This window comes from Varroa jacobsoni, unplaced genomic scaffold (assembly GCF_002532875.2).
Source record: "Varroa jacobsoni isolate VJ856 unplaced genomic scaffold, vjacob_1.0 scaffold_146, whole genome shotgun sequence".
In the NCBI taxonomy this organism is placed as follows: domain Eukaryota; kingdom Metazoa; phylum Arthropoda; class Arachnida; order Mesostigmata; family Varroidae; genus Varroa; species Varroa jacobsoni.
In genome coordinates, this window is record NW_019213048.1 from 55,496 (window position 1) to 69,607 (window position 14,112).

Sequence of the window (14,112 nt, forward strand, 5' to 3'; positions counted from 1 at the left end):
AAGGAACAGGGCCGCATAGAAGTATCGGTGAACGCAATTCGATTGGTATGCGCTTTACCAGAAAATGGGAAAAAATATGGTCATATTTAATCTTGGATATACGAACACTGCCCTTCTTATTAATATAGTAATAAGGTACAGTTAACGTTACTGCTGAGTGACATGCGGTGTTTTAATAACTAAATTTGACAATCGGTAGCACAAACATACAAAATCGGACAAATAATATATACAAGTCTAACCTGATCTATTTCTGATCCAAGTCTAAGCTTAAGAGAGGGAAAACAACGTCACCGATAGAATAATAAAGTTCACATGGCAAATGCAAAATAAAAAACAAGCTATTTTGTCAATTTTATTCCTTTTGTATCTATTAGACTTGTACTTTTCTAACTAATGCAACGTTTGACAATATCTGATTTACTTACTTAAATTCAAATCAAAGTACCTCTTATCTGTATTATAGCAAAAAGTTCAACTAAACATAATTAGCTAACCCGGCGCGCCTTTCTTATATTAAGTAACGTTATAAAGACTCGTTATAAATGACTGGGTCGTTATATATGACCCATAATTTTAGAACGTGTAAGAAATTGCAAGGAACAAAACACACGATTCTTTTCGACTATATAGTGGATGTATTTATTGTGCCGTATGAAAATGGCCATATTCGATTATGGTATTGTGAATACTAAATATCATCAAATGCGCTAATGTCACGTATTTCTGAACATTTCAAGTGTACCTGAATTGAATTCGGTTTTTCTATTTGGAGTAGTTTAATTGCCGCGTATGAGCGGCGACAACGTCACGTGTACCCTGGAAAATTTCAGATCAGAGCAGGGTAAAGGACTCTTTTGTAACCGGAGCATTACGAGGTAAGCAAAACTATAGTCTGCATATATGCGGCAATGCCAAAATGCGATCATTTATTGTACAACTAGGCATGCCCGATATGCTCCAATGTATGAAACAATTTGTTGCTTTTCATTAGCAGTAAATGCTTTTGATATTCTTGATAGTATTGCCAGTGAACGAACATTGAAATAATAATTAATTACGCGTCATGCGTCCTCATTCCAGAATCACGGATAATAGCCATCCGTCCCCTTTATTATTGGAGTTGTGGCCAAATGTCGGCAGGGCCAGGAGCGAAAGCCCCTTCGTTTGCCATCGTTGACTAAACAAATTCGTACTCTCTCACTCGAAACGCAACACCTTACAAGCCGCCGCTGCTGCTGCCGCCACTTTTATCGATGAACTCTGAGCGGTCTTTCAGTATGTCAGGTATAGGAAGTAGTCGAAGTTCGGATTCGTTTTTTCCGTTAGAAGATACATCTAGTCAGGAAGATGAACTAGATGCCGATATTGTACAGTGGTTAAGACCGTATGGAGTGCGGTTTATCCGCGATCTTCGTACGTATCGGCAGTGCACCTGCAGCGTACCCTCAACCATAACAATACAGTTTCGTGATGCGACCGACTCTATCGCCATGCACTTCAAAGACACAAATGGTTCAACGCCTTTTTGCTTTCAGCTCGTACCCAATCGAGAGGACTTTGTCCAGGATCCGTATGGTGACTTCTCCCTTCAAGATTTCTTCGTTGAAAGAGATTCGCGTGGATCAGCCGCGGGCGTCTTGCATTTTTCCGGTATGTTCGCGAATCTTGAGTACGATCGAACGCTTCCTGCGTACAGGATTCTTAATCTTGGGGGCGATCCAAAACTCTCTCTAATACATCGTGCCGGCAAAGATACATTTAAGCAGGAACTCGTTGAATTTGTGCGAAAGCATTCGTCCAAGATAAACGACTTGTACCGATGTCCCGTTGTTAATTCTGCGGCACATTTGTTCGTGCTATCCTATCCAGTTCCTGGGAAACTTCACGAGGCATCGAATAGTCTAGAAAAGGAAGAGATTAAAGAACCAAATGCCTTCATCAATTATGTCGTTACCCGCCGAAAATTCAAACAGCACATCGAATTTCCATCATACCTGCTTTATACGCCGAACTGGCTCACACATACAATCGAGGAGCAGTTTGAAAACTATTGCAGTAACATAGGGCTTCGCAGTGTTGTGACTTCCGTCGAACTACTGAAAAAAATGACCGACAACGAGATTGCAGCAGAAGACGCTTCTGGTGAACCGCAAGCCCCAGACGTGATGTCATACCAGGCACTGGTAAGAACTCACTTGGTAGTAGAATCCGAGCCAGTCGGCCGTGGGTTTCAACGCCTAACCTTTGGACGAACCAGTGGCCAGCGGCAGATTTCAGCTACGCCTCGTTACGATAATTTCGATCATTGACCATTTTTTATTAGATGTCGTTCACAGACCTATCGGCTAGATCGTTTGGAGGTGTTTGAATCTAACTATATACATATGTATGTATGACGCCATGTCGAGTTTGTATATTGCGTGATAAACACCGGGCCAAAACTAAATATAGTGATTATGCTATGTGAAAGAAAAAATGAAGGCGCTCCTGCGTATCTCTTGATACCAAAGATTTTCTATAATTTAATATTTTATATAATAGTCGTCCATAATGCTATTATTCGACTGTCGTTGTACTGATTAAAGAATGGATATACTTATGAGCTCTATTCTATTCAGTTTTGACTGTCATTACCAAGACAGGATGGCTCATAGAGGAATATGTAAACAAAATAAACATTTTTCGTATATAGAAGATATTTATATATTTGTGTATAGCATTTCGTTAAAATATTTATCATGTTTAGGACATTATTCGATGCTGATACAGGTCCATAGCCTCACTGGTGATTATTATTCATTTAAACGAGTCTTTTACTCGTTCTTATTAACTTATTCGTTTTGGTCTCTGTTACATGAAGTCGGCGATGGTCGGCATGGTTATCCCACTCATAACTACCGCAGCTAATAGAATTGTAACTTCGAGGTTCAGGGAGGAAAATTCTTGTGATACTTTGTTTAGCAATTTTTTTTAGCCCTCGTTTGCATAGGATGCTCATGTGGGAGAGTCAAAAATTCGAACTAAACCGTATGATTACTTTATATACTTGGTAGGCTATACATAAATAATAAAGATTTGTACCAATTATTAATTACGTTTTCGTATACTAGTTGTTTAAAAAACATGAACAAAATTACACAGCACATCACTGAAGAAGATTTCCTAGGAATAAAGGATTCTCTTCCCTTCCGATGGCCTTTTCCTGTTTTTCATCATATTGAACTAAGGTCTCTATTACCAGAACTTGTAGATCCGCTTACCGATCTCATATTTAACCTTGTGGCTAATATCTAACCGTGTGAATACCATAATGTAGATTCAGTCATAAATAAACATGTTACTACTTACGTTCTTAGTAAATAAAAACAGTGTAACGTTGTAACACAATACATGTTATAGTTAAGACCAAGCAAATAAATGGAAGTTCTTACACGACAAGGATCTTAATGATGGAATTATAACTTCTGAATGATTCATGTAATAACGGCCAAAAACTATCGTATCCGTGCGTATGGTCTGCTGTCTGAAGCGTACATTTACAGTTTTCTAATATTTAGAAAAAATAAAAATAAACAAATTTAAAGATTTTCAAAGCTGACAAGACAGATATGCTAGGTGCTTTTGAGGGTCGTCTTCGCAACTCCCCGTTCTACAGAAACAATCGAATGCGATTTAAAAGTAGTTCACACTTAACGAACGTAAAGAGGAGCATTGATTATTCTGTCATAACTACATCATTGATTAAATGGCAGCATTAGCGCGATATACGTCAACTTCTATCAACAATTAATAGCTGCGATTTAGGTTTTGGTCGGGGTAAGTTCTTCGATTTTTTTCGTAACCCTTCGCGCAGCAAGTTCATTGAACAGTGCTGACAACCCCAAGCGGTTGGCTAAATTCTCGTTTTATTGGGTCTACCAACTTTGAACAAGCTTTTAACTCCAATTAGGAAGCAGGCCGTACTTTTTTATAGGCGATTAGACTTATTATAGAAATCGCAGTAGTCGTGCGTTCTTTATCGTCAAAACTCTGTTCATATATTTCTACGTGTAAAGTTTCTATAATACAACACAATGACCTTTCAATAATGGCTATTTACAGTCAACCTCGACCAACTGCCCCAGGGACGTAGCTTGAACGGCTAGATTTTGGGAAAGCTTTTCCGATAGCGTCGCAAGAATGAAGTTAACGCTTCATGTCGACTCGGTTTTCGACCGACGCTTCTTCGACATAGTGATTGATCGAGTCGATATTGACTGTTTCCAGGACCTTACCAGAGACTAAGTGTGTCGTTATTTATTTACTTTTCTATGATCGAAATGTTTTATAACAATTTTTTTTTAGCATTTAGTAGGTTTTAATCGAATTGTTACCAGAATAAGAAACATTTTCTATTTTTTATTATTTTGCCAATAAATATTTACATGTTGTACTCCACATGAAGACACAAACTATTGTGTTTTTTTTATAGCAAAAAAATCATGGACTATATAGCACATAGTAAAACGAGTAATTTATTAATTTTCATTAACTTATACATAACATGAATAACGGTCCGAACAACATATGTATAGTTAGCGCATTTTATATACGCTATCAAACTAAATCAGGCAAATATATTAAGACTATATATAATATAAGACAAATATCATATAACTTTGTTTAGCTTGACTTAAAAATATATACATATTTCATATAGTTAAAATGTACCAAAAGTCTGATCTATTATTTTAAGGCACTGGGAAAAATACAATTGCTTCTTAGCGTCTAACACACCGTCTTCTCGATCACCTTAGGGCAATATTTTAGTACTTACATTCTTACATGTTTATATGATGCTTGGAACTAGCAAAGACCTGCGGCATTTACTAACTGAAAAAAGTTTTGCTACTTCTCCAAGTGTATGCAATACCGGCGGGCGTGTGGTTTAACAGGGAGGCGCCAAATAAAGCGTGTATACAACTAGGGGATCCGGAGACCCAAACCTCGAATCACTTTTAAAACCTACAAGGTAGATTAAGGAATTCAAAGACGTTTCAGCCGTACTTCCTTCTGCTAAAAACGCAATAAAGCAAGCGCCCTCGAAGCTTTTCGGCAATTCTGTACTTAGTGATTTGCCCTAGCAAACCTAACCTCGTTATCGTTAAAAAAAATCAAAAGCAGGGCATGCCATATTGCCTCTTTAAAGGATGGAAGTAATGGAGAACAAGCGAACTTACAACTGATATAAATAAATATATTGATAGTATAGTTATCTAAAGAGATGCTAAGAAGGCATGCATGTAATGATTGGGGGTATAATTTGGTACTGTAACTTCTGATTGCCGTTGATCGCTCATGTGCATCCACATGTACCCGCTTTTATCATGTTGGTGAACATCGACCTTCATGCAAAACCGACGAATCCCGAAGTAAGAAAGAAATCATTGAAGTGCGTTTGGAGGCTTCGAAACTCATCCTGTTGACCCTTGGCACCTAATAATCCACCATAGATATTCCCGCGCTCCTTAACGCAAGTAAATATGCGTATATTATATAGTGTTTTTTCATATGCCACATCTCCATTGTGACAATAAATGTACTATTCAATATGATGTGTGGTGAACTTAGTGCATTTATATCGAGACATATTCTGTTAGTCTAGAAATCAAACTAATATCTTAAGCAACTCAAGTCAAGTTATTGTTACATTGTAAGATGAGAACATTATTTATATCAGGGGCGATTGATGAAGGACGAGGTATTTGGATGTATAAGAGAAACGTGTGTGATGACAGTAACCCAGAGATGTGTTTTACAACTTATGTAGAGACGTTTATGCAACAGTGAATAAAACGTAAGTAAAGGCGTGACTTTGTTATTTTCGAACAATAACGACAATTGTATTTTACTAGGTGTTATTTTTATATCTATTTTATAAATACCTTTTTGCATAATTATCTTCTCTTCCTCTTGAACTGGAAGCGTATTTTTTCGCTAGCTAAGCTTTGACCGCAAACCTTTCTTTGAACAATCAGCGAAAGACGCTTGCACCCTCGACCATAGAGTGAACCTTATAGTCGATACCGTTCCGAGATCTACGCAGGTGTTCCATCCTCCCTTAATGCGCTAATAAGTGACCCCGTTCTAATCGTCCTACTTTTATCTAAGTTGCCGCCTTATGGGAACGCCATTGTATGGTGCGTAAATGGGATTTGCTAGTTACCCATATAAGATAGTGGGATAAAGTGGCCTGCTCGATCAAGGCTGCCCACAAGGTTCGGTAGCGTTCATTAGCGGTAGAATAACTGGGTGGCTCGCTGTCATTCGAATGCCTGAGGGTCAATTTAGACGGTAACGACGGAGTCAATGGAAAAGGTTTCTGGAATGAGTCTGGTTTCTCTCTCTCTCTCTCTCTTTTTTTTTAATATATAGTTGTTTTTTGTTAATCCAAATCTTAAGAAGTTCAAACTGGAGAAGTTATACATCCATTGCGACGTGTTTGACAGGTAAGCTAATGCTAACTTCGATTACATTAAGGGATGATTCAATATAATTATTAGCATATAATTTATATTTTTATATTTATCTATTTCAGTTCTGTCTATTGACAGAGCAGTCGTTATTCGGCGGATCAAAATTCGAAGCTAAGAGCCGTCCACAGACGTTTATATAGAGAAAATAGAAAATGCCAAGTAACAATTAGAGTCAGTGTAGGACCGATACCAAAGAACAAATCTCTTGAAAAAATTACTTACTTTTTAATGACTTGTTGTAACTAAAAAAGAGGGAAAATTTGCAGCAGCTTAAATGATCCATTTGTGGGTTTAAACCAGTTGCACCAGACACAGGGTTCAGCAATATTTTCATCGGTGGCAAAAATGCTTAGCAGCAATAGGCTCAGTGGGGCAATTGTCAAGGCAAATTTATGCATAAAGAACCCCAGAAAGTGTCGATGCTATTATCGAGCTAATTGGTTAAAACATTCGGCTGCCTTTTATTTGTTATGTAACTTACGTCAATTTACGTTTCTTTTTTATTTTTAGATAGCCACCAAATTATCAATCATCATATATTGATTGATGGACCTATATGGGGTAACGGAATCTCTCCAACATACGTCACGGTATGTTTTCGTCATAAAAGCTTCACTATCTAATATAATGCAACTTTATAATATCTCTAGTTATAGATTTGAGCTATAAGATAAATAATTTCTGCTATTAGTGGTAACTACCACTTTCGGTAAGTTGGGATTTATTTGATCTAGAAAGATTCATTTTTTCGACAAGTACAATCGTAGAGTATTGCGTATTTTTGACAATATTAGCTCTTTAACAACGAAATGTTACTTTTACAACATTTTTATAGAGTATACATATGAAGCGGAAACAAGCGTATATGACAGATGGATTGTTTCATCAACAGCGTTCACTATGGGAGCCTCTACAAGAGTTCATGCGAAATTTGAACTCTAGTTCTATAGTTTCAAACGTCCCGTTGTTACGACTCTGGATACATGACCGCATGCAGCTATACGTATAGACAAACTATCGCATTTGAAAGACTATGAAAGTTTAAGTAGTAAATTAAAATCACGTTATTAAAATGAAATCGCGAGTCATATAAAAACTTACTCCATTAACAATACTAAGGTAGTAAACGGCTTCGTTTATAGAAGTTGCCTTCTAGAGGTTTTAACATGAGAGTGAGCATTCTCTGAAAAATCTTTACGAACGGTATATAACAATAACATTGCCTCGTCTTTTTATCATCTTAGTGATATGACAAAATAAGATTTAACATCTTTAGCTAAAGTCTCATATTCCACAATTTCGAGAAAATTCTTCTATCTGAATATTTGACAAGTTTAGGTATGCAATATTTGACAAGTTGCAGCGATACGAGCTTTTCTTTCTATCAAATAGGTGTCGTCAGAATCCGCCGGTTTACTTCGATTTAACGATTCATTCTTCACTATAATAACTGCAATATTGTAATTAAGTATATTAAAAACTTTCCCCAAATTCATATGTCGCGAACAGGCGCGACCCTTTAATCTTAGGCCTGCGTATATTGCCCTCTCTTTGTTCATAAGCCTTAGCCAGTAGCGGTTCAAACATTGCGGTAATTTCCCCGTATATTTTTTTTAGCTTTGTAGGATGATCCCATTTTAGAGCACGCCTTAGGCCAAATGACTCAAGCGTAAGGACAAAGTAAGTTTGAGCGCTTTGATTAATTCGATGTGGAGACAGCTTTTGCAGAAGTCTGTGAATTATGTACAGGACAATTTCTAAAGGATCGTCTTTTTCAGCAACCGGCTTCAATGGATATTGCTCAAATATATTTTCAATCAGCCCGGCATTAATAAACCACGTTCGCACACCTCGATCTCCTTGTATGATCAGTGTCAGGAACCTTTGCAGGACTAACGGTCCATTTAGCTTTAGGGCAATTGGGAAGATGAGCTAAAACAACACACATACACATTGACAAACGCACAAGGTAATCAAGTGACGAGGTATAATACTGTCACGTTTAGTTTCAGTAAATGTGCAGGACATATAGTAAAGCAGAAAACAGTCAAACTCACATTGGCTGATATCAGTTACCAGAACTTAGCACAATTCATACATTGTCACCGGTCATACGGCACGATACACAAAAAAAACCGACAAATTCTACCCATTTTCTCAATAGTGAGTTACCGTTTTCGATCTACAAATCACAGATACTCCAATTAATAACTAAGAAACTTTACATTGTACATTGATCTGAAAAGCCAATGTGGAATCATTGAATCAATTATAATGAGTATACCTTTTGAGCAATGCCAGATAAAACTTAGTTAAAAATAAAAGTTTATTTATTAACTTTTATTTTTAACTAAGTAAACATGCAGGAAATTCTATCGACTATGTAAATTTCATTTTAACTTCTAAATCATTATGCATTAGATAACAGTGGCCATAGAGTTTATAGTTATACTACTCGATTGTTTCAATTTATTCACATAAATTTATGAAAATGGGTACCACAAAACGAACGACGTTGATTCGCATTTAGCTACCAGACAATTACTTACTTCCCACGCAAATAGAAACTGGTGTTCATGCCTGTGAATCTCCAGTTTTTGAACGTCGGCGATTAATGCTGTGAATAAGTCTGCCCAACTTTCCAACAGGCCTTGCTGCTCGATATTAACGACTAGGCGGTATCTTCGGGTGGGTAACTTGTCGACTTTGCCCTCCCAGAATTGAGGCAGATAACGAGTCTGCATTTTAATCTCATCTCTAAATGATTCTACAAAATGTGAGAATATATCTGCTTCTGCCAATATCTTGTAGTCGTTCTCGTCAGGACGCAAACTACAGAACAGCTCTTTCAGCAAGGACAGGACTGCCCTGATGGCCCTTCTTGGAAGATGTTCTTTATGGTTAACTGGTATGTCTGCCAGGGCATGATAAATACCAGAAGTTATCATCCGCTTTCGGCATTCCTTAAACCTTACCAAGTTGTGCATGAGCTCCAAAGTTTCTTCAGCAGGAATTTCTTTCACATAGAGGACGATGTTGATGAGCTCGAAATAATGTGCATTTTCACACAAGGAACTTTGGAAAAAATTGCTTCGAGAGGCAGCGATATCCCTCAACACATGGATTAGTCCTATTATTGCGTTCCGATCAACCATCTTCCGAATGCAGTATAGCAGTATGTGGGTGTCCATAAAATTTAACTCTGTAGGAACTTGGCACTGCCGCAAGCTCTCAAATGCTTTGCTTTCAAGGTAAGTAATTCCATAAACTTCTGAGGTCGCAATCGCCTCTCGATCTTCAGCGGTATAAAATGCCATGATTGCTTTTTTCAACCTTTCCGCCTAAAGCAATAAAGCTACGCACACTTAAAGACACGGTTCGTGTGGGCCAGCAACCGTGATACGGTGCGTCATAAATACGATGATTACTGCTCGTTCGAACGATACCACAGAGTCACTTTAACATAAAATAGAACACAGACGTATGCCTACAACTATACTAATGAAATTCGTGAAGTACTGTGAACCACTGAAAGACGAACTGTGCATATGTGGTGGTCGGCCATATTTTGAGCAGACCACATAGGCGTATTGAACGTTACCTGCTAGCTAATTAATATACAGTTGATAACACGTTCACTCAGATACGTATTTAGGGCCAATCAAATTGTTTGTCAAACCAGGAGATATCATCTGCTTTTGGCCTTTGCTAAAGTTTGCCAAATCGCACCTGAGCTTTAAGGTCCTTTCGGCCGGGGTCTTTTTGGCCTTAAGAACAATGTAAACGAGCTTGAAGTAACGCACATCTTCATACAAGAAATTTTGAAAGAGACTCTTTGCAGAAGATAGATGCTAGCTAGAAGATATCTCTAGCGTATGAAGTGGTGCTACCATTTTGCTTGAATCACGTATCTTACGAATACAATCTATTAGAGAGTAAGTGTTAGAAATATTCAATTCAGTAGGTACTCTAGACCGCTGCAGCTTCTCAAGTGTTTTATATTCAAAGTAACTTGCACGATATACCCCTAAGGCTTTGACTACATATTGATCTTCGCATTTACCATGTGTCATCATCATTTTTTCCTGTAACTTTTTTCAGAATAGCAAACGTTTAAAGACAGAGTTTGATTGGGCCAGCCAACGCAAAATATTGGTCAAGGCTATTTTAATACGCCATAAAACACACCCGTGCTTTTATACGCGCTGAATCATTAAAGGACAATTTGCACACATAGCGACCGATCATTTTTTTAGCAGGGCACACAAACATAATAAACATTGTTATTTTTAGGCGTTACTTAGCAGGTCTGCAGATGGAAGGATAGATAAAGTTTTTCGCCTGAATCTTTGTTATGTGTAGATAGTTTACTCAGCACTCGCTCTAATAGAAATGCCCCGGTTCAAGTTGACTATGCCTATGGTAGAACTATAATAGATGCACGATCATAGTTCATCAGGTAATTAATGTAGATCGTTAATCGTAGATACTTGTCGTATCGTTGATCGTAGGCGTTAATGTAGATACTTGTGTAGAGGTGTATGAATCGGTGGTCTTTACTAAATTGATGCGCCAATAGAGTTAATATCTTTGTAATTGTTTATCTGGGTTGACCCTGTTTTTAGTGATTGTCAATCCTCCATAGAGCCGTGTCGAGTAATAAATTATATTTGGTTATAGCTTCCATTTGTGTATATTTCGAAAGGCACATAAAAGCAAATAGCAAAGTTGTAACTGCGTTTATATAGCGGGTTAAGTTCGCTAATAACACGAAACATCTCACGATTCGTTTGCTTTTTGGAGACGCAGCTTCATCGCTGGTAATAGACCGAAGATCTCAAAGAGACTCATGTCTAGCATCGAGCCGCTCATCTCGGTAATTTCTGTAGCGTTATTACTCTAAGTGAAAATTGCCAGGATGAACGGTGACGGCACATTTTAAAATTCGAGACAGAATAAGGATCATATTTTTAAAAAGTGTATTTAAAACTACTGTTCTCGAAAGAGAGGCACTGACGCAACTGGCCTGGTGCGAAGTACCTATTGGGTTCATTTTCAGTCATTGATTTACGGTGTCTATGAAATGAAAGATCGGAACGAAATCGTAGTACTTATTTATCCGCTGCAGGATATCGCTGCTTCTCGTTGCAGATTTTTCCGAAACTCCGTTATGTGAAGAGCTCGCTTGGAACAACGAAGGGCCTCCTGTCGTGCAGACCCTAAAGCTCATCTGCGATTTGGCAAAATTCAATATGTGTCGTAAACGAATAATAGCTTCTGGAATTTATTATATTATGATATACATTCTTATAACTAAAAAGAGGCGTTTCGCAAAGAAATTCATTAAGGCAACCGTATTCCTTGTTAAGGAACTATTTTCTCGCTTACAAAGCCCCTGTAAAGAGCTGACAGAAGTGAATTAATTTTCGCAGTTTGTCAACGCGTTTGGTCATGCCATCCATGCGTACTGGCCTTATGCTGCATATCTGTTAGCAAGTCAAAGCATCAAGAACTGTCGGGAAGTTGGGCAGGCCTCGTAACGGCATTGATCTCCGATATCGATAAGCTAGAAGTACATATACATGAGTATCAGTTTCTGTTTGTGTGGGGGGTAACTAGTTGTCTGGGAGCTGACTGCTTCAAAATAGGTATTTATTGTTTGCAATTTTTGCAGAGTAACTCCCAAACATTCGATCGTCACAGGCTCTGGAATGCTTATAAAGCGATTTTAAGAGTACTTTACTCGCAGTCAGAAAATACGTTGCATGCATTATATATTAATGATCATAGTTTGCCAGGGCCGTAAAATCGATCGAACCTTTCCTTCTATCTAAAATGATCACTCAAAGCAACCGACCTATATATATTAAAAATATTCACCCACTGATGGACGCATCCAAAGGGTAATGTGAGCAGTGCCGTGTAGCAGTATCGCAGGACGTGTTCGACTCAACTACAAGGTTCTGTCTGCCGACATGGAAAGTAATGCCAATTGATGTCTGCCAGCTTTTGTTCGTTTGCGAGCATCTATTGATAATTTCATGCCTTCCCACTTTATTGAATTGGGTGTGTGTATGTGGGTCTACTTTCAGCTTATCTTTCCCGTCACTGTAAGGCTGAATGGTCCACTTATTCCGTAAAGTTCTCTGCGACCCGTTGAGCGAGAAGGTCAGTGTATGATAACGTGGTTTATGAATGCCGGCTTGATCGAACGAATCAATACCCACTAGAACTAAGACCTTGACGTGGCGAACCCGTAGAATTTGTTTTTCGTTTCATTCAAGGTCTTCTGCGACAGTTGCCGTCACAGTCTGTCGATCAGACTATCTACCATCTCATGATTTTTAGATACGCTCGATTTGAAATAGTCCGCAAATTCCGAGAAAATAGTTAAATCCATCGTTTAATCTGTGAAGATAATAGCGGCGTTTTCATTACCAGTACTATTGACAACAGCTTCTATTCTTAATGGTCCTATCACTGTTGAAAATGAAAATCATCAAATATGCGCATTATAGAAGAGCTTGCTCAAAAGCGTAGCTTCGACGTGGCCACGTGCCAAGCTCCGCCTTGTGCTACGCGATATGCTATTTTCGTTTCTGAATACAACAGAACGCGTATAAATTAAAAACAGTGTTTTTATTGTTATACTAAACACACTCGAAATTAGAATCACATGAGTCCTGGTATTGAATGCTGTCGCGCATGTTGCTACAACCCCGAAAAATCACACCTATTATTGGGATTGAGTCTAGTAAAATCCAATATAGACAGGGGTCAACGGTAAGGGAGACGGTGTCTTAAGACCGTAGGAACTCGATACGTAGAAAATTACAGGTATGACCTAATTGGGTCTAACCTCGGGTTATGCTTCATCAATAAAACCTGATGAAATTTAATTTGTGTAGGTACACTTTCTCCTGAAAATTTACAACAAATCGAATCGAAAAGATGTAAAATGATACTTTAAAGAACATTAGACCCATAATATTGAGCTGATAGGAGAAATCTAAAAAAAAATACCAACTTCTCCTAGATATAAATATATCTCTACATTTGCTAGTACTCTCCATTTAACATTGACTAAGACGAAGGTCACAAGTACAATATATGCAAAAATCTATAACTTTTCTGTTGTTGTCATCACTGTGAAGTTGCAGTAAAGTATAAGGCCTTCATGTCACTCAGCAGGGACTGTCGACAGCCTAAATAGCTCTCGGTCCATTGGTGACGTGCGCTGTACACCGTAAGAGGCTCTTCTTTGTATTGCTTACCTAACGGAGATAGAGCAGAATAATATTAGCGATGCCTAAACATTACTTAAATATACCGGTCTTCAAGTGGCTTAATTAACAAGATATCATTAATCATGCCCGAATTCGAATCAAGGCCACCACTTGTCCCAACACCAGCGCGCAAATACGCTATCCATTAAGCTATTGACGGTATAACCTACAGCGCATCCACTGTGAGGTCTCCGGGCACTTATAGCTAGGTAAGTAGAGCATATCACTCTACAGGAAAGCTATGATTCCCTAGACTATATAAGGACCTGACTGGAAGCAAAAACACCACTATGTCCGCCTTCTCGAAC

At 38.2% G+C, this 14,112-nt stretch overlaps 2 protein-coding genes and 1 long non-coding RNA gene across 7 annotated transcripts in view; 2 read left to right on the forward strand and 1 right to left on the reverse strand.

Annotated features, from left to right (window-relative positions):
- LOC111269374 (uncharacterized) overlaps nucleotides 1-4,454 on the forward strand; it is an 11,989-nt gene extending 7,535 nt beyond the window's left edge. For 2 of the 4 annotated variants that reach the window (XM_022848937.2, XM_022848929.2), the window contains exons 2-3: nucleotides 741-878; nucleotides 1,084-3,433. In XM_022848937.2, the coding sequence (XP_022704672.1) occupies nucleotides 1,257-2,312 (1,056 nt within the window). In that variant the 5' untranslated portion in view covers nucleotides 741-878; nucleotides 1,084-1,256 and the 3' untranslated portion in view covers nucleotides 2,313-3,433. Of the gene's footprint in view, nucleotides 1-740; nucleotides 879-1,083 lie in introns of all 4 variants that reach the window. The other 2 variants (XR_002685748.2, XM_022848958.2) reach the window with 2 other exon arrangements.
- The window catches only part of LOC111269401 (uncharacterized), a 15,484-nt gene extending 7,927 nt beyond the window's left edge, over nucleotides 1-7,557 (forward strand). Inside the window, exons 1-2 of one of the 2 annotated variants that reach the window (XR_002685750.2) lie at nucleotides 4,457-6,491; nucleotides 7,029-7,557. This is a non-coding gene — a long non-coding RNA (uncharacterized LOC111269401). Of the gene's footprint in view, nucleotides 1-4,456; nucleotides 6,492-7,028 lie in introns of those variants that run through there. The other variant, XR_015314565.1, reaches the window with a different exon arrangement.
- Nucleotides 7,206-10,119, reverse strand: LOC111269335 (uncharacterized). Its single transcript, XM_022848838.1, has 2 exons — nucleotides 9,068-10,119; nucleotides 7,206-8,450 (listed from the first exon to the last, which is right to left on the reverse strand). The coding sequence occupies exons 1-2, from the start codon at nucleotides 9,833-9,835 to the stop codon at nucleotides 7,992-7,994; spliced, it is 1,227 nt and encodes a 408-aa protein (XP_022704573.1). The 5' UTR covers nucleotides 9,836-10,119; the 3' UTR covers nucleotides 7,206-7,991.
- Nucleotides 10,120-14,112: the final 3,993 nt, after the last annotated feature.